The sequence below is a fragment of the Solanum dulcamara genome, chromosome 5 (genome assembly GCF_947179165.1).
Source record: "Solanum dulcamara chromosome 5, daSolDulc1.2, whole genome shotgun sequence".
Classification (NCBI taxonomy): domain Eukaryota; kingdom Viridiplantae; phylum Streptophyta; class Magnoliopsida; order Solanales; family Solanaceae; genus Solanum; species Solanum dulcamara.
In genome coordinates, this window is record NC_077241.1 from 67,908,561 (window position 1) to 67,933,572 (window position 25,012).

The 25,012-nt window shown below is 34.0% G+C and overlaps 2 protein-coding genes across 2 annotated transcripts; one reads left to right on the forward strand and one right to left on the reverse strand.

The window, feature by feature from the left end:
• The first annotated feature begins 106 nt into the window (after positions 1–106).
• LOC129889454 (zinc finger CCCH domain-containing protein 18) lies at positions 107–4,620 on the forward strand. Its single transcript, XM_055964750.1, has 4 exons — positions 107–333; positions 798–1,109; positions 2,802–2,862; positions 3,525–4,620. The coding sequence occupies exons 1-4, from the start codon at positions 208–210 to the stop codon at positions 4,508–4,510; spliced, it is 1,485 nt and encodes a 494-aa protein (XP_055820725.1). The 5' UTR covers positions 107–207; the 3' UTR covers positions 4,511–4,620.
• A 348-nt stretch (positions 4,621–4,968) lies between these two features.
• Positions 4,969–9,267, reverse strand: LOC129889455 (uncharacterized). Its single transcript, XM_055964751.1, has 7 exons — positions 9,195–9,267; positions 7,021–7,084; positions 6,833–6,915; positions 6,651–6,731; positions 5,718–5,822; positions 5,566–5,619; positions 4,969–5,372 (listed from the first exon to the last, which is right to left on the reverse strand). The coding sequence occupies exons 1-7, from the start codon at positions 9,243–9,245 to the stop codon at positions 5,154–5,156; spliced, it is 657 nt and encodes a 218-aa protein (XP_055820726.1). The 5' UTR covers positions 9,246–9,267; the 3' UTR covers positions 4,969–5,153.
• Positions 9,268–25,012: the final 15,745 nt, after the last annotated feature.

Sequence of the window (25,012 nt, forward strand, 5' to 3'; positions counted from 1 at the left end):
GTCTTTAAATAATTATTAGTTTTTTAATTACAAAAAACTAAATTTGTGATATTTGTTGCAACAAAGCAAAGTTAAGCGAAAGATGTTGCTAGAAACATATATTATTTAATTTCGTTATATGAAATTATTACGGGGAAGGTCAATCATTTTCTGTAACTGATAGTAAACCGGCCGTCGCCGTGGAGGAGGTAGCTGTAATCCGGCGAAATGGCGGACGAGGAAGAGAGAGCACTGGAAGAGCAGCTGGAGATTCAATTAGAAGAGCAGAAAGACGCTCTCCATTCTCTCACCGAAGCCCTATCTTCTGATCCTTCCGATCCCGAACTCCTCTCGGTTTGTTCCCTCAAACTAGGGTTTTCTACCCCATTTTTTCCCCTTTCATTTTACAACCTCCTTCTATGAAATTTTGTTGAATCCTAAAACGAAGAAAGAAGTTTTGATTAGAGGTATGGTTTTGGGCGAAATGACACAAAAACTATAGATTTTTCAGTTTATGCCAGTGTTGTCGAAGGACAAAAAGCTCTAAGAAGCGCTCCATAGTGGAGTTAAGTTATGGGCTTTAGTTTTAAAAGGTGCAAAATTCATAGTGTTTTGAGTTTAAGGGTGCCTTAAATGAGCTTTTGGTAACATTGTATGAAAGTTTTGAGAAGTTGAATGTCAGCAATCATCATTCAATTTAATAGGAAAATGACTTATTTAATTGTGAAATCAGACTTTCTGGGATAGCATAGAGGTTTGTACTTTCCTGTGTTCAAGTGCAAGGAGATAATTGAAAATTGCTATCTTTATGTAAACAGGTTCGTGAAGAGCTTGTTCAGTCTATAAAAGATGCTGAGGAAGGCCTCCTTCACTTAAAACGTGCAAGGTTGTTGCTAGAGGTTGATGCTTCTTTACATGGTTCCAAGAAACAACCTGCTGATGTTGAGGTGGAGCCTCTTGACCCAATAGAGATTGAAGGAGAACCGCTAGTGGATGAAGAGTATGCTGTTGGATCAAAATGTAGATTTCGCAATAATGATGGAAGGTGGTATAATGGTCTAATTGTGGGGTTGGAGGATTCTCATTTTGCAAAAGTTTGTTTCCACGCTCCAACGTCTGAAAACATGGTGGTGGGTAACCTTTGTTTTCTTCTTGCATGTTTTCTGAACTGACTTTTCTTATTCTCAGTAGGACTGCTTGTAACTTGATCTCTCTTTTTCGTCCTCTACCCCGCTTCTTCCCCTTCTCTTTCGAACTCCGAAAACCAAGGTTCGTTGTCAGTGTTTTCATGCATCATTTTAATTATATTTTCTTTACTTTGATAAAGGATTGGTTTCCTCTTGGGACTTCTTAGCTTGATTCTATATTCCATTATCCTCCTTTGCCTGGATCATTTGGTGTGTACCTTATCTTAACGATGCTTCTGTAGTTTGTTTGCAGTCTTTAACAACATCCGTAATTGTTATGCTCAAGCTTACTCACCAAGCTCATGTATTCTGTATCAACCAAACCATATTTAGTTCTTTTATAACTATATTTTTATAATATTGAATATTTTTAGTTGAATCCCCGCACCCACATCCATACTCAGATTCCTATCTCTGAATCTTAAAATTTAGATTTTGCCGAATCCGACTCTTGGATTCGCATCCTTCTCGGACACCCGCACCCGAGTCCGAGCAACTTAGATTAAATATCTTTGCTATAGCAAGTTTTTCCTCATTACCAATGGCAACACCTTAATAAGGGTACCATTAGCTTCAAAATGTAACCATATCAAATGCTGTAAGTCGGGGTTTCTCTCTCTTTTCGGCTTTTGCTTGTAACATTCTGTGTGGGGATCAAACCTTGTGCAAGCAGATTGGATGCCACAAAACCCATACCAGTGATAACCTCTAACCCAACCGGTTATAGAAAGAAAGAAAAAGAACTAAAAAGTTTTAAATAGTGCAATTTCAAAAAAAAAAGAAGTTCAAAATAATGAAAATGAGATCCCAGAACTTAGAAAATTCAAAATACAGAGCAAGGGAACTTTGATGAGCATTTACAGATTTGATGAGATGCAGCCTCCGCCGTATTTCTGACCACTGGAATTGTTATCTGGAGACATCAAAATAACCTCTACTTCACTTTTCACTATGTTGCCCTCCCATTAAAAAAGATTACTGAAAGGATTGCCATTATTCAAGGCTAGATATGAAAATTGATGAAAGGACAAGATTCATTCCTAAGAGCTTTTGCTTGTCTTGTGGGGAATACCAAGTTGGGCAATGGCACAGAAAGCAATTATACACTCGTAGGTACTGAAACTGAGTGTTCTGAATACACGTGGATAGATTGATGAACTGATGACAATCTTCATAGTTATATTAACAGAATTTAGTGCAGTTCATTGATGAGACCAAAAGATAAATTTTAGCTTTTCACTTTATGTAAACATATTTTCTATCTATCTTACTACCAAAAATTGTGGAACCTAATGCTAGTTTACTTTGTGTTAATCAGTCTAATTAAGAAAATTTGTTTCCACTACCTTTCATAAACCCACATAGTTTGGGCAAGAACTACTGTGTTGGTCCTAGCAGCTTACTTCCATTTTACAATTTTGATGCACTCGTCTCATGTTGATATTTGGTATGTTTTGTGTTCATAGGTAAATCTTAGTACACCTCCCTTTCTGCTTGAGAAACAGTGAAATTGTTTAATATCTCTTTTTCAGACTATGCAGTCCTTGCTTCTTGAGTCTTCTTGTGGCTTTCCTAGTCTCAGAGTGCTTAGATTCAAGTCTCATCACTTGCTAATGATAGATCACGCTAGTGCAGATGTGCCAGTTCTTTCTACAGCAGCGATGTCGATTTGGTAGTAGTTGCCGCTTATCACATGGTATGTTCGAATGAACAGAATCTGGACAGAGATCTTAGAATTGGTTTGACATTCACATCTTTCTTTGTGTCTATCCCTGGTGGAGAAAATATGAGAGAAATCAGACTTTTGTTTTCCCTTTCATCCTGTAGTCAAATAAAAAATTTATATTTGTTTCATTTGAAATAAAAGTAATTGTGTAAGAAAAAGATCTTTCCGTTGAAAAGAGAAATAATTGTCAAGTTTTCTGTAATGGTGCTGAAGTTTTAACTGATAAATTGCCTATTGTAACTCTTGCTACACTCGAATGATCTGCATTGTAATGCAATGGGTTGAACGGTGTGCAGTTTTTAAGCACAGTTGACTGCAGTCTGCTAATGCTAATCGGGGTTAACACTCCGAAAATGAAAAATGCCAAAAAAATGGAACAAAGATAGAAATTATTAGAAATGCCCAAAAAAATCATATTCGTGTAGCAGAAACATAAGTGCACTCCTATGAACGTGGAAAATATACCGGATTCGATTGGTTGATTTTTCTTTGCTCTTTTTTTAGATGGCTGATTATAAACATTGAATTGCAGATTTACTGCTGGATATATCAGCGCGTGATAATGTATGCTGTTTTTGTAGTTTGTTGATCCTCTTAACACTCAATTGATGTCTAATTTTTTGTTATTTCAGGTATCGACATTCCAATATCCTCGTTAAAGAAGTATATCCCTATGAAATGGGATTCATCACTTGCAGGTTCCAGCATCTGGGCTCGCTCAGATAGCAAAGCTGGACTTTGGAAAAAAGCTGAACTTGGGTCTTGGGATGAAAAGCTTAATTTGGGTCACATTGTTTTCCGTGATGATGGAAGTTCTACTATGCTTGGAGCTGAAAATATTGAACTGTCTGAACATGCAGAGGTAAGTGATGAAGAAGAGAATTACTCAGGTTCGGAAGAATCTGATTCTAGTGACTCTGAAGATGATAGTCCAGAAGGGTTGGGATTTGTTGAAAGCACATCCCTGCAGCGTGGTGTCCAGACAGAAACAACACTTTTTGCTAAGTGGGAGAATCACACACGTGGCATAGCTTCCAGGATGATGGCAAACATGGGTTACCGTGAAGGAATGGGGTTAGGCGCATCTGGACAGGGAATGGTGAATCCTATTCCTGTGAAAGTTCTTCCACCAAAACAATCTCTTGACCATGCCATTAAAAACCAGAAAGCTGAGCATGAAGACAAAAAGCATAAGAAAAGAAGTAGGGGTGGCAAGAGGAAACGTGAGAAGAAATTTGCAGCAGCAGCTCGGGCTGCAAAGGAAGAAGAGGAATCAAGACCAGATGTGTTTAGTCTTATCAATACTCAGCTTGCAGTGCATGAAGAAACCATGAACAATAGCGCCGGAAATAGGCGGAGAAAGGCAAAAGGAGAAGAGAAGAAAGAAGATAGGAGGTCTCTGGTTGCATATGATGATGAGATAAAAGAGTTGAGGATACAGGCTCAGAAACTGGAAGAAATGGTGCAGCGAAACAGGAACGATAAGCCGGTTTATGAAGCTGCTATGAGGAAGCTAAATGAAACTCGTAAAGCTATTGCCACTGCTGAAGCTGCTCATGCATCGGCATCAAATGCAGTTCATAGCAAGGAAAAGGAAAAGAGATGGCTTAAATTCTAGATTAGCTCATAACTTATTTTGTATAACCTGAATGATTTTGAGGGTCTTTCAATTCAGCAGAAGCTTCTGGAGAATCACAATTCTTTTAATATCAGTTCTCTTTCCTTTTTCATGAGTTCATTTTACTACTTTGATGAGTCTCTAGGAGAGTTTTTGAAATTCGCCCTACATCAATAATATAACAGTTTTAATTCGCCTAGTATCAGTGATACATCAATTTCCTTTGTATCTATTGTTGTATCACTGATAAAGAGTGAAATTGTGAGTTGTATTATTATATCACTCGTATAGAAAGAATTTCAGAAACTCTCACTACATTTGGCAACTATCCAAACTATCGTTAGGTTGATAATTAGGCCTCAAAACTCTCACTATTTCTGAAATTTTACGAGAGGAAACTATCACTTCACCGGTTATTTTACACTTATCTGAGAACGTAACAAAGCACCAACTCAAAGTGAAGAGGAGCAATTTTCGGATTTCACCTCAAGAGTAGAGTAAAATGCAAGTTATTGTTGCATTTCTAACCCCAAATAAACTAACAAGCTCATTCAATTGTTTAGCCCTTCTACTCTATTGTTTCTTTGCATCTTACAGCTTTCAGTAGAAAATAACAAAAAGAGATCTCTATAAATTTTACGATTCAATAATCAGCGTCAAAATCTTCATTATTGTTGTAGTATCCAGTTCCATATCCAAAATATGAATCATCATCATTGTCCCTAAACGAGTCATCATCTTCACGATATTCATTCTCCTGTTCAAGCTCATGGAACCCAATTTTCAGGTTTTCAACTGAATCACCGTTTGCACAGGCCTTAGGTTCCAGTCCTCCTAGCACTGCCTCTACAGGAACTTGCTTCTGCAACACAATTCAAAGAACAATGTCAAATGCGAAAGAATTTGCTCGTGAAATAGCTAAAATGAAATTAACCCCTTTTCTTTTTTCCTTTTTGGATCCGTTTTACCGATCCTATGACAAACAATACGTGCATTAAGCACATCGCTGGACATCCGTAGCTAAAGTACAAGGAGAGGGCAGTAGAAAGGTGTACCCATTCATCAGTCAGCTTCTGCAAAGCATTATAATTTATTTTCGAACTTGTTCTCTGCAAATATTTGAATTATATTTTAGTATAATCAGCACATTCTACCATCTAAAATACATAGAATGAGCAAAAAGGATGTTTAGCTGGTATATGCGCACCTTGTTCTCTACTTTTTCCGTTGTTTTAGCAGATTTCTTAGCATGGACATCCTTTTTACCTCCAATTTCCCGTTTTCTTTTCTTCGCATGTAGTTTATTATCACCCTGAGAAAGAAGCAAGTTGAACAATTACAACTTCAAATAGATGGGTCATTAGTAGATCAATAGAGGAGTCGTACATTTAAGAAGACAGAGACTAAGGTACTTCTATTTATCTAATGAAAAAAGGAGAGGAGAGAGTGAAGTTGTTGATCAGAAATTGCATATCTGCATATGAAAGACTGCATTACAATGCCATACCATTTTCTTTTTCTATCATTTACACTGGAACCACTGAGTTCATTAGTACCGATTCCTATCTCATGAATTTCTGTTTGTCTAACAAAAGATGGCAAGGAGACAGTGAAGTCATGGATCAAAACAGGGCATCACCGCATATGAATAAACTGTCAGCAACCTAAGTTTAGGCTAACAAAGCACCTTTTCAGCTATCTTCCACTGGAGAGGAGGAGAAAGAGAGAGAGAGAGAGAGATCAGCAGCAATGCCTAGCTAAAAGTGGTTTTAGAGGCATTCCATTTCTAAAACTTCCAGTCTTCACTATGGATATAAATTCTTCAACATTAACAGAGGAACCTAACATAGGAATAGGTCTAATCAAACAACCAGAAGGTGGAAGAGAGGGGGGGTGGGGGGTGGACAGGTAGGTGGAAGACAACCAGCAGGAAACAAGATAACAAGGATAATGCATATGGATGATGAATTGATATGTCATGACACCACAAGAAACACAAAAGATACTGTTGTCTATACTATAAAACGAACTTGAACAAGAAGAAATGCATTTGCTCTTAATGAGAAGTGCCAATTACTTCAGCCAAAATTCTCTATAGTTAAAACTATTATGTAGAAGAGTTGATGGAAGAAGGCAATACCTTAGCGAACTCTTTATTCATTTTTTCCCATATGATCTTCTTGTAATGAATCTCCTTCGTGTTATTGAGATATCCAACAACCTTCGCCACATCAAAAGTTAAAAATTGTGATTACAAGATGCCTATAACCACAGAACAAACACAGACATTTGAGTTCAATTGCCATGGGACATTGGAAATACCTCAGAATCATCAATACCAGTAAGATTTCCTGCAGCAGCTACACGTTCTCTCTGATCAATATCCTGAAATTTGGCCCTACAAGCTGACTCACAAAGAAATAGTTTGAAATGGAAGTTAAGTCTTACAGATCAATGTGCAAATTATGTCAAATAGTAAACAATTCAACAAGGATAAGATATGAGACTACCATTTAAGTTCTTCACAAGCCGCACTCCTGCTGCAACCAAATTACTTTTGACTTCGGACACCACCTAAAGAGGAAAAAAGACACTGTTCCAATAAAAGAGCTGTGGGAGCACATTCTAACTCGATTACATTTCACTATGACAGATCAGAAAGAAAAGTATGCCTAATCAAGGACCTATTTCTAATAATTTAGTAGTTAGAGTAAGAATAAACAGAACATACATTTCCTTTCTTTATTAGGACCTTATAACGCCATTCTTATCAGATATCGAAGTCTCCACTCCCAACTAGCAACTAGCAACTAGCAATAATGATGAAGCCCGAATTTCCCTAAAGGTGTTCAAGATCTTAATAAATATGTACAATAAATTTTTATAAACACGGTATAATTCTCTGACAAAGGATGTTCAACTGACAACCGTCTATGTGGCTCTGCCATTGACTACCAAAGTACCAATCCAAAGTATCAACCTTATTTCCTGGTTTCTACCTATGAGTTACCAGATAGAGTATGTTGTACAGACTATGGAAGACAGTTCATTCCAAGAGGCATGCTCCAACCCAAATCAAATTGTTATGCATATGGTACATCTGAACATCTTTTGGGCTACTGCGGAATCCCTGTAAAAGTTCCCGTCGACTATTAGCCACAGGGGTACCGACATGCATAGATGGGTTCACTGTATCCTAAAGCAGAATTTGTGCAAATGAATTGCATTATCAGGACTTATGGTTCACAGAATTTAAAGCAAACTATCCTGGAAAAATTACAAGTTTCTGATGGATAATATGAGGAAAAGCTTGATTTCTAACGGACACACAAATTTCAACAGATGAATTCAGTAATTACAGAAAAGCTAGTAAAATGGAATAGTGCACTCTCTTTCTAATGAAAGAACAGAAGCATCGAATATACTCCTACTGAGTATAGAAATTACTAGTTATTAAGCTCTCTGAAAGTTGAAAGAGTTAGGAAATTAACCCTAGATCGGATAATATATTGTTTGTTTTCAAGGTAGTGAAGTACAGCGCAATGAACCTCTGTTCCCCAAATTCATAATGAAATTTTATATAAGACTAGCGGCTTGATGTTCATTATATTAGCAATAACGAGCAGTTCATATAATCAGTTGTGGCATGATTTACTGATGGGAGACCAATTCTGGGATGGATCATACTTATAGAAGAGTGATTGCATTGTTCTGTCGGAAGAGGATAAAAAAAGGAAGTTGAGGTTTATGTCAAAAGGGTGGTGTGTGTCAGAAAAGCAAGGCTGATTCAGTAGCCTTTCCTGGACTTCTGGCTCTTTGCAGCTTTTGAATATACCTGCTGTGGCTTGGGGAAGATGATTCAAATGGGGTCTGTCCTCAACCTGTTAAGGTATTGGATCGTAAGATGATTCAAAAGGGAAATAAAGTTGTTGCTCAATTGCTCATTCAGTGGAAACATTTGCCAGAAGATCAGGCTTCTTGGGAGGATGTTAATTCCCTGAAGGTTCAACTTCCTGCATTTCATCCTTGAGGTAAAGGATGTTCTTGAGGGGGTGGTATTGATGTGCCCCAGCAATCACATGATTATGAGCTGCAGATGGAAGTAGTACATTCAGCTTATGCGATGGTGCAGTGAGGGTTGTTATGAGTTAATTATCACTACTCCAGTTTTACTCTTTATAGTAAGTACACAATTGGGTTACTTGCATTTTATAGTTAAGAACATTTAGTCCCACGGAGAATCACGTTTTGTAGATGCATCAGCTGAGTATATTAATGATGAAAGACTCCATTTTACTATATGAATGAGAATCTACAGCTTTCTACTCTCTTCTTACTTTTTTTTCCTTTGCTCTAGCTGTAATTCGAATCCCTAAATTGCTCAAATCTACATCAAGTGTGCTCCAAAAGCTAGTCCATCTTTAACCCTTTGCATGACTATGGGGTAGGTATCTCCATTATGTAGCATACTATACTAGGGAAACACAATATGTATTAAAGCTGAAATCTTTTGGCCTCCACCAGTTAAACATTCTACCAATGCTTCACCTTGATTTCAACAATAGAATTACAAATACAAACAAAAGAAACCTACAACATTAATGAGAGATGCTGTAATGCAAGAAGGAATATATATAGAGAAAGAAACATTAGGTTGTTCACCCAAACAAAGAAGAAGACATACCCTTTGTTCTGTTGATTTTCCATTATCGACGGGTCTTCCCGTGATGGCCATTGTTACTTTTTTTCAATCAGAGGGAAACTTTTATATAGAGAACAGGATCCGACTTCCCTTTGTCGGACAACCCCGAATCCGAACCCGAACCCGAACCAGCCCATTTGTAATTTTCAAATCAAAATATCCTTTTCATATTAAACCAAAAACAAGTGGAAATTACACTTTTTAGCCTTATTATTGAAAAATACAATAGTTAATGTTTTAGAGCTCATTTTGGTACGAGTGATAAGGGATAACTAATTTTAGAATGAGTTTATTTTATATTTGATTGTGATAAAATCACGACATAACTTTTCACAGAAGAATAGTGTATGGTGGATAACAATCATGATATAACTAATTTCATAATAATTAATTACAAAATAAATTGTTCTCAATCAAATATTTTTTTTAAAACAAAAAAGGTTATATACTTATCAGTCACTATTCTCAAACAAAATATTTCATAGAATCAAAAAAGGGAAGAAAAAAAAAAGTGATATCAAAGACGACTTGAAAATAATGTTTTCTCTTACTTTCAAACTTTCAATTTACTTTTCAAATATATGCATGAAATCAAACGAATCCTTCTTATTTTACTTTTTTGCTCGAATTTTATACGTTTTTCTATTATGTTCGGGAAATCCAAATGGAGAATGTTGTATTGGTATACTGATTACTAAGGGGCAAAAGGGTGGAAGCTAGCTTCTAGATCGAGGTAAAATTTTTTTTAAAAATGAACTAAATCAAGTAACAATTACCCTAATATTTTTGCAAATATACTTCAAGAATTCATTAAACATTAGAAATAACAAGTTAAAATGTTGTACTATGCAATTAAAAACTTAGATTAAATCATTAAAAACATAAAAAAAAAAATTGTGCTCTTCAAATGTATCTTATAATGAAACTAAAACTTCTTTTCACGCAAAATTAAAAAGATATATTTTGATATTATTTTTTTGGAAATAAAATGTGAATGTTACTACACCAACCAAAGCAACTCTACATTTTTTACAATCTAAAAGCATCTAGTGATTTGAATCCCCTTCTAGGAAGATTATTCAGCTTCAATCTAGACCTCCATCATAGTTGCCAAAAAGGACAAACAAATTCTCTGTATTAATACTTGACATCTTCTTGCTTTCCTAGATCCTGCACTCATGCTAACCCTTTCTCGAATTCCCTTCTGTATTTGTATGGTTATAAACCCTGTATCTATATTCAAATCCCTGTACACTTTCCAATTTCTTGCTTGTCATGCATTATAGTTCAAGGTATCACATATTGTTGTTGTTAGCTCCTTGTGAAATTGTCTCCATTGTCTGCTCTTAATCTAGCACATATTGTATTCCTTTACATTTTTGGTTGGGGTTGGGATTGGGATGCCAGACCATCTACTCATTGCTTCTTAAACCTCTGCAATCCAAGTACAATCTATAAAAAGATGTTGTTGAGTCTCTAACATATCTGTAGCACACAAACAACAATCAATATCTCCTGCAAGTGAAATGTGTAATCGCAGCATCTATCCTCTCTTTGTGAGCGGTTTATTCTGGTATGCTAGCCACATAATCACCCTTTGCCTAGGTAGCATAATAGAACTTCAGAATAGGCCCACTTTCCTTAGTCTAGTCAGTGGTCCCAGCATATCAGTATAACTATTAGACACTGAGTAGATATCATTAGTCGTTAATTTATGTATGCCACTTGTGTACCAATTCACCATTTTTTCCTTCAAGCTATTCAATTTTTTTCGGTACCAGCTACTATCCTAAGGTGGGCAATCGCCCCAGATATTCCTACATATTTCATATATATCTCATGAACCCATTTTATCCATAACATATTTTTTTGTTGCCAATTATCGTAATACTTTTTCAATGGATGCTAGATTTCAGTCCTCACATCCTTTAATGTTCACTCCCCCCCCAAAAAATTGGCAAACAAACTCTTACCCATGCAACTAAGGAGACTTTCATATGCCCTTCAGATTTTCCCCTTAGATAATTAATCTCTACATTTTCTATCAGTCTCTTTGATCACACTTTGCGAAAGAATAAATACAGCACCCCAAAAGTTGTATATTAAGAATAAAATAATATTTATAATTTATAGTCAATCAACATATTATAGTTGCTTTGTATATTCAGTGCTTGTTCTACTTGTTATCTTGTCCACTAGCTGATGACAGTACATTTTGTTTCACTTCTTTGAGGACAAGAGCATTCCTAAGTATCTAATAGGCAGGGATCCTTTAGTGAATCCAATCCTATGAAAAATCTTCTGTTGTAGTCTTTCTTTTATATCTATCAGAAAAATGCTAGACTTCTCCTGATTGGCCACAAGCCCTGTGACAGCACTAAAATGGTTAAGGGCCTCTATAATTTTGTGAATAGAAATGAGATTCCCTTTGCAAAATAATATCAAATCCTCGGCAAATATTAAATGCATAAGTTTTGTAGCCTTGCACATAGAATGGAATTGAAAGTTATGCAGTGCACTCATTCTTCTAAGGACCCTTGTCAATAATTTCATGACAAGCACAAATAGTAGACGGGACATTGGGTCTCCTTGCCTAAATCGCAGTCTTCCTTCAAAGTAACACTATCTTTCACCATTTACTTTAATGGTAAATAATTAGTTGAGGTCATACACTTCATAACAAGATTGACAAAAGGTATAGAAAATTCATAACCTTTCAGGGCTTCTTCTAAGAAAGCACCTAGGAGTTGTTTTCCTACTATAATGCCTTAATAGGTCATGACAGATTAATACATTGTGGATAAGAGCCCCCCTTCTACAAAAGCACCTGGATTTGCAATCACTATCATAGGAATCGCCTCACTTAGTCTTCGGCAAATTACTTTGAGATGAATTTAACATTACAACAAGTTATAGGCCTGTACTGGCTTGTATATTGAGGTTGTTCTACTTTTGAAACTAGAGTTATCGTAGTTGCATTTATATGCTTAAGTAACTGCTCATTCTCAAAGAATTCAAGTATAACATTAGTTATCTCCTCACCTACAATTAGCGGTGATAATTTGAAGAAACACTACCAAATTCATCTAGATCAGGGCTCTTGTTGTTAATTCTGAACATGGTGGCTTTTATTTATTTTGTTGTATATGACCTTAGAAGTTGTAGTTATTAACTTGTAGTCAGTACACATCCTCCCCTCAAGATACTTTGCACAATAACCATTCTATTTGTTTCGTTTGTCCCCAACAACTCTTGATAGAACTTAACAAAAACTAAGGCAATATTCTCTTGTTTAATTTGCAGTTGCCCTTCATCATTTATAACTTGGATTATATCTTGCTGTACTTTTTTGTATTTTATTATCAAAAAAAGTATCTTGTATTATCATCACCTGACTTGATCCATGTTGCTTTGCTCCTCTGCTATAGATATACTTCTGCAAGGTATGAAAACGGCCTAAACTTCTGAGCTACCTTTCTACCTGCTGTAGATGTTCATTTAGAGGGTCAGTATGCAAGACTGTCTGAGCTTGAGCAAGAGCAAGAGCAAGTCTATCCTCATCTTCCATGGTAATTATATTTCTAAAATGTTGCTCATTGAGCAATCTCAACTTCTATTTCAAAAGCTTGAGTTACCTCACAACTCTAAACATAATTCATTCCTATACTGGTTGGTTCCACCCTTCTCTCACTATATCTGTAAAATTAGGGTGAGACGTCCACACATTACAATATTTGAATGGTGGTCTACTTCTTCTCTGTCCCTGGAGTAAATGTAGCCTCAGAGGGCAATGATCGTTTATCCGTTCTAATAGGAAGTCTGCTTTATAATTAGGCATGTTATTCATCCATGCAGTATAAATGAACACTGATTCTATTTTTGACATTCTTCTATTTGCTCCATGTCCAACCCTCCATGTGTATCTGCTTCCAATTGTTGGCATCTCCATCAAACCTCTATTCTCAATACATTGCTGGAAGTCTGCTATCTCAGTCATATTCACCTGGTCCCCCCCAATTCTATCATCTATTTTTAGCACATATTTCCAAGCTCATTTCCTCTGGATATTCCTACGTACTTCTCCTTTCGTCCCATATGTTGAATACTTAGAAACCTAATATTTTACTATAATCGTTTGATAGTGTTAACAAAAAATATATTATATTATAATGACTCCAAAATATTATAAAAATGGACTTATAAATAAGCTAGAAATGGTATAGTTCGATATTAGGTTGGATATATTTTTTAAAAATCAGAAAAATAATAGTTTCGTCCGAAATAGAACAAAATAATTTATAAGTAATATTTCATATTAACTAATTTTTATTTTCCAAGTTCAGTCACATACATATCGCCACATAAATAAAACGGAGTGCATAGGAGAGAAATGGAATATAATGAGAGTATGAGCGCAATGTCTTTTACCTTCTTTTTTGCTAACTTTTCAATAATTGTTTCTTCAATTCTTTTTTTGACTTATTGATTAGTGAAGAATTGAGAGCTTGATTCCTTCTTCAAAGACACGAGAGTTTCTGGATGTAGAGAAAATGATGTCACTATTGACCTTAAAATAGTTGTTAAGAAACAATTTTTTATTTAATTTTGTTGGGAGTAGTAGTTTTTTAAAAATATTAAAAAAAATAATAAGATAGGTGCTTGAGCCTCACGCAAAGTAAGTCAACTCTTAAATTTTATTTTTCTTATCTATTTTTATATTACGCTTCACATAGGGTTCTCGTAGGAGGCATTATTTAAAGTAAACTTTACCTAAATCCCATAATGGAAAAATCTAATTACTATACATCCCTCATCGTATCAAAATTACCATATTTCCCTTTTATTTCCAGTTTTGCTGATACATTAGTTATGTATCTGATACATCGACTTTAGCTGTAGAATAGTTAATGCAGATCATCTATTTATGGATAGTATCTTAATATAAGGTATGATTGGTTCTTTAAATCAATTACTGATCTAATTAATGAGATTAATTTGTTTAAAAAAGCAACGGTTATGTTCATTAAGATTCAAGCAAAAAAATAGAGCATCGTCTCGAATGGAAAAAACAAAGCATCAATTCAAACCAAAATCGATTTCAATTTTTTTTTGATACATTAGTTTTGTATCTGATACATCATCTTTAGCTGTAGAATAGTTAATGCATATCAGCTATTTATGGATAGTATCTTAATATAAGGTATGATTGGTTCTTTAAATGAATTACTGATCTAATTAATGAGATTAATTTGTTAAAAAAAGCAACAGTTATGTTCATTAAGATTCAAGCCAAAAAATAGAGCATCGTCTCCAATGAAAAAAAATAGAGCATCAATTCAAACAAAAGTCGATTTCGACTTTTTTTTTCCAGTTTTGCTGATACATAAGTTATGTATCTGATACATCAACTTTAGCTGTAGAATAGTTAATGCACATCAGTTATTTATGGATAGTAGATTGAGATAAGGTATGATTGGCTCTTTAAATTAATCATTGATCTAATTAATGGGATTAATTGATTAAAAAGGCAATAGTTATGTACATAAAGTTTCAAGCCAAAAAACAGAGCATCGTCTCCAAGGAAAAAAATAGAGCATCAATTCAAACCAAACTTCGAGTTTCATCAATCAATCGATATGAATATTCCGATACTACTGAGACATTCGGGAGTTTGGCAATCCGATGTTAGTTATGAACAATACAAAAGTGATGGAATCGTTGTCGGTGATAATGTATCTTACTCAAATCTAAAAGCAACAATCGCTACTGAATTGAGTGTAGATGAATCAGTGAAAAATATTAAAATTTGATACATCGTTGAAGGTAACTCGTTGTCAATATATATTCGTAATGATATGAGTGTTAATCTTTACACAGAGTTGAAGAAGAACGAGTCTGGATTCGTAAATTATCCCCTATGCATATCAAACTCTGATAAAAAGAGATATGAGATAAAATCATTCGATAATACATCTGGAGCAATCGTTTGTGCCGAATCAAACGCGAATGAGTCTCAAATTTTTGGTTTAGAAGAATCTGGTAATGCTGCAGATTGTTATATACCATAATTGGATTTGACAAACTACATCACTGATACAAATGGTGCGGAAGTGAAGGATAATCAATTCTATAAGGACAAAGCAACTCTAGTTGATGTAATGGCCAAATACAAAATCAATAATGAATTTAATTTCAAGGTTAAAAGATCCAACAGTAAAATATATGTGCATAGTCTGCATTTAGAAATTTTGGTTTTGGATATTATCAAACAGTATGTATCAGATACATATGAATGTGTGTATCTGATACATACTTAAAAAAATTATTTTTTCCTGTCATGATACATCAAAACTCTATTTCTGTAACTCAGTTAAAAAATAATCGTAGTTATACTTTTAAAAAATATTGCTGTCAGTATGTATCAGATTCATATGAATCTGTGTATCTGATGCATGTTTGTTTTTTGTTCATGATACATACTAAGAAGCATATATCAAGTACATGCGTTGACACACTTCCTATCAGAATGTCCCTTTGTTTGGTGGTATTACATATGAAAAAATGTTGGTATGATACATGCCATTTTTTTTTATAAAAATGCAGTTATGTGTTAGTATGTTGTTCAGACGACTGTTGTTGGAGAATGAAAGCTTCATGTTGGAAAAAATCTGATATATTCAAAGTTAGACATTTCAATAGTGAACATTCATATGCACTAAGAGATAGGATTTTCAACAAAGTTAATGCTACAAAGGCTTTTGTTAGTGCATTCACAGTACCTAAATTGGTTAATCATAAGAGAATTCTCACCCCTAATGATATACGAGAGGATATTAAATCAGTGTATGGAATTGATATTACCTATCAATAGGCATGGCGTTCAAAAGAGCATATTTTGGAGATGTTAAGGGGAAAACCTATTGATGGATATAGACAGCTGCATGTATACATACATATGCTAAAAACCGTATATCCAAATTCGTACATAAGTATGCATAAGTCACCAACTGATGAGTTCATGTATCTGTTCATAACGTTAAGGCCCTTGATGAGTGGGTTTCAATTTTGTCGACCAGTAGTTATTATTGACGGTGCGCATCTTGATGGACCTTATAAAGGGACATTTGTATCAGCTAGCACACTTGATGGGGCAAGTATTACTTTTTGATACTATTGCTTATTGAATAACAGTGTGTCGTCTCATTTGTCACGTTTGTTGTCAATCTTATGAATTCTAATAACTATTATATCGCTATTATTGATTTTTTAGGTTGCATATTGTCGTTGGCATATGGTGTTGTTGATACAGAAAATGATGCATCATGGACGTGATTTTTTCAGATATTCAAAAATGCATTTGGTGAGAGGGACAATATATGTGTTGTATCAGATAGGAACGAAAGCATAATCAAGTGTGTAAGCATGGTATTTCCCAATGTCCCTCATTTTGCATGCATATGGCATATATGGAAAAATGTGTGTGCTAAATACAGAAGGAGCAAAGTTGTACTAAGTGACCTCTACTATTCAATGGCCAAGGCATATCGAAAAGATGAAGTCGATAAATTAATGGCCAAAGTTGAAAGAATTGATCACCGGGTGGCACACTATTTAAAAAATACAGGATACGAAAAGTTGTCAAGGGTTCATGCCACTGTCAACAGGGGTAGAATGATGACTTCTAACATCGCAGAATGTATCAATGGATGTCTTGTTGAAGCACGAGAGCTACCTATAATTGACTTTTTAAAGCAAACGAGAATGTTATTTGGGGGTTGGAACTGCAAAAAATAGGAAAATAGCATCTTATACAAAACATACTTTGGGTAGGAAATTCGAAGATATCCTAGTATCAAACACGATCAAGTGCTCGAGAATGAAGGTACACGACAGTTATTTTTAAGTAAATAAGTACTTGATACATAGTTATTTTATACATTAGTTAGGTAGAACCTGTGCTAATTATATACTGATACATCATTTTTGATACATCAGTTCTGTAATTGATACATCAGTTGTGATACATATGTGTGAAGTTTATTTCCTGCAGGTTTTTGATACATCAGTTATGTATAAACTGTGTTAATTAAAGACTGATACATCAATTCTAACACATCAGATCTGTAGTTGATACATCAGTTGTGATATATATGTGTGAAGTTTATTTCCTGCAATTTTTTGATACATCAGTTAGGTATAACCTGTGCTAATTAAATACTGATACATCAGTTCTGATACATCAGTTCTGTAGTTGATACATAAGTTCTGATATATATATATATATATATGTGAATTTTATTTCCTGTGGGTTTTTGATACATCAGTTATGTATAAACTGTGCTAATTAAATATTGATACATCAATTCTGATACATCAGATCTGTAGTTGATATATCAATTGTGATACATATGTGTAAAGTTTATTTCCTGTAATTTTTTGATACATCAGTTAGGTATAACATGTGTTAAATGAATACTGATACATCAGTTCTAATACATCAGTTCTGTAGTTGATACATACGTTCTGATATATATATGTGAAATTTATTTCCAGCGGATTATTGATTCATCAGTTAGGTATAACATGTGCTAATTAAATACTAATACATCAGTTATGATACATCAGTTCTACAGTTGATACATAAGTTCTGATACATATATGTGAAGTTTATTTCCTGCAGGTTGTTAATTAATCAGTTAGGTATAGCATATTCTAATTATATAATGATACATCAGTATAGATACATTAGTTGTGTAATTAATACATAAGTACTGATACATATATGTGAAGTTTAATTATTGTAGTTTGTTGCTTCATCATTTAGGTATAACCTGTGCTAATTATAAACTGATACATCAGTTCTGATACATCAAATGTGTAGTTGATACATAAGTACTGGTACATATATGTGAAGCTTGATTTCTGCAGTTTGTTGCTTCATCATTGAGGTATATCCTGTGATAATTATATACTGATACATCAGTTTTGATATATCATATCTGTATTTGATACATGAGTTCTGATACATATATGTGAAGTTTATTTTCTGCAGTTTTTTGCTTCATCAGTTATATATATTCTGTGATAATTATTACCCATTTACATCATTTATGATACATAGTTGTGTATGTGATGCATAAGTACTGATACATATATTTGAAATTTATTTCCTGCACGTTGTTGCTTCATCAGAATATCTTTATTCTGTTTATGAATTAGGTATAAGATACATTGCGTGTCTTGAAAGAAAAACATGCAATTGTGGCAGATTTCAACTAGACGAGATACCATGTCCATATGCAATTACAGTGTTGAAGAGTAAGAACATTACTGACCTGCACCCATACTGTGTTGATTACTACAAGCCAGAGGCGTTGGCAAATACTTATGAATTACCAATGATTCCAATGCCAGATACGAAAGATTGGTCTGCTGCAAAGAAAATTTTGGAAGATTTTATCTTGCCACCAATATACAAAAGGATGCCAGGAAGACCAAAAAAAAGAAAAAAAAATTTGCTAGTGAGAAGATAAGAAGTAGCACAAATTCTTGTGGACGTTGTGGCCACGAAGGTCACAACAGAAAGACTTGTTATTTCATTCTAAAGAGATATGATGCTTGTAGTATCCCGGTATACATTCTATTTGAATCATATAATTACATCTACTTTTATTTTATATTTGAGTTTGACACATGAGATAAATATACAAATTTTTTCAGTTGATATACGGAAAGATTAGTACATTTCACTTCATTACTGATTCTGATACATTAAATATAATGTATCGGGATACTTAAATCAGCAGATACATTTAAAATGTTTACAATTGGTGAAAAATAAAATTGTACATTCTACTACTACAATTTTTTTTAAAAAAAATACTCGACGTCCATCAATTCTCCTTGACTAGGAGAGATGAAATCTCACATGAGTTTTTTTTTTATCGTATTTTTCCTAACATAAACATTATTGGCTTTCCGACAACCATAATTCCACAAGAGTTGTGGATGATATATAACATCTTGTGTTGATATAGGTTGTAGATGTACCATATGCAGTAAATCTTGATACATATGAATCTGATACATAAGCAAGATGTATTATAATCATTAAATCTTGAGACATGAAATTCTTATGCAAAAACAAAATGTATCAGAATCAGTAAATGTTGAGAAATGAGAATTTGATACATATGCATGATGTATCATAATCAATAAATCTTGATACATGAAAATCTCATACACAAACAATATGTATCAGAATTTGCAAAGCTTGACACTTATGAATATGATGCATAAAAAAGAAGCATCAGAATCATAACATCTTTATACAAGCGGATCTGATACATAAACAATATGTATCATAAGAATTACTGTTTTGTAAATGAGAAGATGATACAAAAATATATGTATTAGATTTATTAAAAATTGGTAAATGTTATTGTGATACATAAGCAAGATGCCCCGGGCTTACAAGTTTGATACATTAGAATATGATACATAAACTTTGATTTTATATTTGAGTTTGACACATGAGAAAAACATACAAATCTTTTCAATTGATATATAGAAAGATTATTACATTTCAATTGCTTACTGATTCTGATACATTACAGTTAATGTATCAAATACATTAAAACAGCAGATACATCTAAAATGTTTACTATTATAAAAAAAACCTAGTGGGCATCCATCAGTTCTCCTTGACTTGGAGAGATATCTCTCCTAGGTTTTTTTGGTTCGTCGTTTTCGCTAACATAACCATCCATGATTTTTTGACAACCATATCTCCACAAGAGTGCGACATATTTTAAACGAAAGAATTCGACGTTTAGTCCAGTATTTGAAATAGAAATTCCATCATTAAGATATTCAATAAAAATGACCAGAAAAACTCTACAATCCCTGCAAGGAAAGGAATACACAAGTTTAAAAAAAATAAAATTGACATATTAATGATTTATGTATATATAATTGTTAATACTCACAAGCTATCACTTTTTTGTTGCGCAATCCTTCAGCGTATTCAACTGCAAATGGATGATGTGGTTCAAGTATGTTACCAGTTGATTTGTCCTTGCATGAATCAAGCGACGACCAATCAGTATGTTCGTTGTTGTCAAAGAAACCACTATCTTGCAGGTATGTCAGTAGCATTGCTGCTATCTTTTGGATCTCTTGGGAAGGGTTGCTACTTCTTCGTCCAGGCGACGAATCATACACACGTATCAACCTTTTTTTCAATACAACTACCGCAAGAACCCAATGAAAATCCCTGTCACAGTTTACGGGTATGTATAACTTATCTATCAAATGTCAGGGCAACCCCGCTAGTATTGAGAAAACTCTTATTATATTCTTCACAGATCTCTCGTGCTGAGTTGTAACAGAGGCCCTTGCCATATCTTCTTGGGTAGAAATGTCAGGTGGAATGTGATAGTAGCATGTGTGTGCAGATTCGATGAAAATTTTAAAAATGCAGTTTATCGTTGTGTATCGATACTGATTGCTCAACTGCATGTTTGATTTCTTCCAAATAAAGTAAAATATTACATCGATGTGCTGCATATTTTAAGAAAATATTAGTTATACAATAACAAACTGCATGTATCAGATTATGTATGTATCAGATACATTAATCTCTATGTATCAGATAGTAAGTATGACTTGTATCAAATTCTTTATGATGAAATTTTTACCTTATCATTCTAGCATCTGTTTGACTGTGACATTAGGTAGAACCAGTTCTTATCTTGAGAAAATGCCACTACAAAGTCCATTTTTTCAAAGCCGAATGAAGAGCACTTGGATCTGTGATGTTCCTCCTTCAGTTTCCTGAATAGAAGCTTGTATTTAAATAACAGAACATATATAATACACAACTTGTATTGATATAATTTGTATATATCATACTTACTTTTTGTCATGCGATTTTAGTAGTCCTTTATCTATCCATTGAGAGTAGTTTGTGATAAACTCGGATGGGGAATGATAACATATATCAAAACCTTCAAAAAGGTGTGTTTGATGCATAACAGATGTCAATTTTTCCTTACCTTTTTCACTCGACCCAAATTTTGATAGACACGACGATTGTAAGATCTTAGAAAGAATCCTACTTTTTGGAAGAAGTGTCTTTGCATCATCTGGCAATACATTGAGTTTCGATGGAAGAGTGGTAGGTAGCTGGCTATTGCGTAGTAGACATTCATCCTGAACTACTTGCTCATGACTAACAATGGTTAATGGCATGGCTAGTAATGGAAGTCCGTAAATTAGAGCATCTATCACATCCAGAGTTTCGGTCGATAACGATGTTGAAGTATTGGATTTCGATGTGTTTGGTTTGATTTTTTCCTTTTCAATCTTCTCAACATGCTCTTCTACTTTATCATTTTTATCAATGGCTACTCTTTCATCTTTCTTTGTAGTGTTCTACATGTAATGTATAACGTCATTACAAAATTTATTAATATTGACTTTATCTCAATAATGTATCTGATACATTACCTGTAATATATCAGAATCAGCAATAAGCTGAACAATATCTGCTCTTTGTGGTTTCATTTGGTGTGCTGGTACATCCTTTAATTGTGGTGTAATAATGAATATTGCCGGTTCCTACAAATGTAATAAAAATAATCACTTAAGAAAAAAACTACTGAAATGATATATTACCTTCACCAAATTTTGTACTGATACATTATTTTTAATGTATCTGATGACATATGCTGATCAAATGATTCTGCATCATCTACTACAATGTTGTGTTCTGATACATCATCCACCTTTTGTATCTTGTTGGATGATTCAGCTTCCTGGAAACATAATAACATTTACTTATGATATATATATGTACGAAATGTTTAAATATCTATATATTTAAAGAGGTTGAGATTATACAATATATATATATAGCATCAGATTGGTCATCAAGTTGTTCCTGATACATTACCTTTAATGTATCAGAAGAAATATGCTGATCAAATAATTCTGAAACATCTAATGAAATATTTTGTTCTGATACATTGTCCACCTGTTGTATCATGGTGGATGGTTTAGGTCTCTGAAAACATAATAATATTTACATATGATATATGAAAATGAAATATATCCAGAAGTTTAAAAGTATAAATATCAAATATTACGTGATGTATGTACCTTAATATCTTCCTAAACATTAGATTAGTCATTTGCTTGGGGTGGGTCAGATTTATTTGCAAGATTGTGCTCCTCCGATCCAGTAGGTGCTTGTTGTTGTTCCACTACATGGAATGTTTGATCAAAATCATCTGTTTTAAGTTGAGATGATGTGTCATTCATGCGGTGCGCTATACTGTTGATGGCTTTCAAAAGATCAATATGATTTGAATCAATTTTATTCGAACTTCCGGTCAACCTTGATACAGTTATATAAAAAATCAAAATGTATCAAATAATTAAAAGTATATTTTATGTGATACATCTTAAAGTAATAACTTACGTATTTCTTTAGAGACTTCTTTATGGACTTTTTTAATGCTTTGAATTGCATATGAACAATTTACTCTGAATGACCGGAAGATTCACCTCCTACCGCTGACTTCGCCGCTGATACATTGTCAGGAGAAACAGGCTTTTCTGATTCATTTGGTAGTATGACATCCTTATGCATGTTGGTTGTTTCTACTTAAATTGGTTCTTTAGCAGGGGTAGTCTTCATTCTTTTGGAATGAGGGGGAGAAGATGTATCAGCGACATGACTGGATCTTTTTAATAATTTTGTGGGTGGTATTGTTGAAAAGTCCTCAAATTCGGGGACTTCTTGAGGTTTTTTTAAAATTAACCTTGGCAGCTGATGTAGAAGCTTCAGGTTGATGTTGACTGCAATGAATAACAATAGATTCCATTTCATGTTAAGATGGCACAATGTTGGAGCATCGATACTACAAAAAAGATTGGTTGCTTGTCAGAAAATAAGTGAATAATTGATACATGATAATTCTGGTACACAAACATGATGTATCAGAAATATTAATCCTTGATACATGAGAAACTGATAAAAAAACAACATTATCTGAAGCAGTAAAATCTGATACATAAATACAGATGTATCATGAGATGTAATTCTTGATACATTATAATTTGATACATAAGGTAGAGTTTTCAGGAGCTGTAAAGACTGATAAATGAGTTTCTGATACATACATTTATATGTATCAGAAAGGTTATAGCTTGATACATTTTCATTTGATACATAAAGTAGATATATCAGGGGCATTATATCTTGATACATTTATAACCTGATACATAAATATAGCACCGATACATCTATTTTATGAATCAAATTATAATGTATCAAGGACACGAATATAGAATGCATCTTAGATGTTATGTATAATGAATCGGTGCATAAATGAATAATCTTCAATGCATGTACCTCACTGAAGATGGTAGACATGAAGGTCTCAAATTTTGGCTTCACGGCAACAACACTCCAATTAAGAATTCTGGAAATTTTATTACCCACTCTTACAGCATTTCAGAGGGAACTTGAGATGCACATTCATATATCCATGTATTCAGAGCGTATGGCATGCCACTTAGATGATACATTTGTTTGGCATTTGAAAACTCCTGCCTCATTCTTTTTATCAATTTAGAAAATGTTATTTTCCTCCAAGGGTATTGCTCATACCTACCATCTTCTATCATTTTAAAATCATCAATAGATATAGGTGCATCACCTAGTTGAGAAAAAACAAAAGTGTGGATAAAGTAGAGAATGGTCATCTGAACAACGTCTTCATTTGTTTTCCATCCTTCAACCAAAAAATGCTCAACGAAACGAGCTTTGTTGACCCCATTTTTTGCACCAGAAAAATATATAAAAAATAATCTACTTGTTGGATCATCAGAGTACAGAAAGTCATTAACATTATCGGTACATCACAAACCAGTAATGATAGCAAAATCCTTTATTATAAATCGGAGTATATTACCTTACACGTGACGAATGTGCAATTCCTCTTTGTTTTTTTGCTCTACCTCAAGAAGTAAGAGGCATTTGATGATTTGCCCTTGAAAATTGCAGTTTGGTATATCTAAGTAGTGACCAAATATGGATTGCCTAAATAACTTTATACCTTCTTCACCTATTGATGATTCAAAATGATCAATAAAATTAGCCCTATATGCCGTGCCGAATCTCAAGGGGTGGGACGGGATCTTCTTGATGGCGTACTTCATTTCCTGCATTGTCATAAAAAATGGTTAAGTACAACTTGAACTTTATACATAAATACGATGTATCAGACGCATTAAAATATTTGATACATGAGAATCTGATATATACAGAAGATGTATCAGAAGCAGTAAGGCTTCATAAATTATAATCTGATACATAAATGTAGATGTATCAGAATCATTAAAACTTGATACAATAGAAACTGACACTTAAACACGATGTATCAGAAGTAGTAAATCTCCAGAAAAATGACATTTAAAAAACACATTATGTATTAGAAGCGTTAACGCTTGATATATGAGAATCTGATACATAAACAATTTGTATCAGAATCAAAAAACCTTCATAAAATCAGCATTAAAAAAACTTAATTGAACCCATACCTTTGGGAGATTAGGGCGTGATGTAACCCCTTCAATCTTGTTGTCTAGTTCTTTGGGTGCATGTTTAACTAGAGCTTTCGACTTCAATTTCTCATGTAGCTTATCCATCACTGCTGGATCGTTACGATGTTTGGATCTAACCTCGTCGTAACCTTTCCAAGATGAATCAGAACCAGGTGAAACAAGAATTC

Bases quoted from the DNA above. Each gene is read 5' to 3' on its own strand.
- LOC129889454 (XM_055964750.1), top strand. From the start codon at position 208: ATGGCGGACGAGGAAGAGAGAGCACTGGAAGAGCAGCTGGAGATTCAA. The intron at 334-797 runs GTTTGTTCCCTC...TTATGTAAACAG, and splicing joins CCGATCCCGAACTCCTCTCG to GTTCGTGAAGAGCTTGTTCA. The intron at 1,110-2,801 runs GTGGGTAACCTT...ACGCTAGTGCAG, and splicing joins CAACGTCTGAAAACATGGTG to ATGTGCCAGTTCTTTCTACA.
- LOC129889455 (XM_055964751.1), bottom strand. From the start codon at position 9,245: ATGGCCATCACGGGAAGACCCGTCGATAATGGAAAATCAACAGAACAA. The intron at 6,732-6,832 runs GTATTTCCAATG...GATGTGGCGAAG, and splicing joins CTGGTATTGATGATTCTGAG to GTTGTTGGATATCTCAATAA. The intron at 5,373-5,565 runs GTACACCTTTCT...ATTGTGTTGCAG, and splicing joins AGAAGCTGACTGATGAATGG to AAGCAAGTTCCTGTAGAGGC.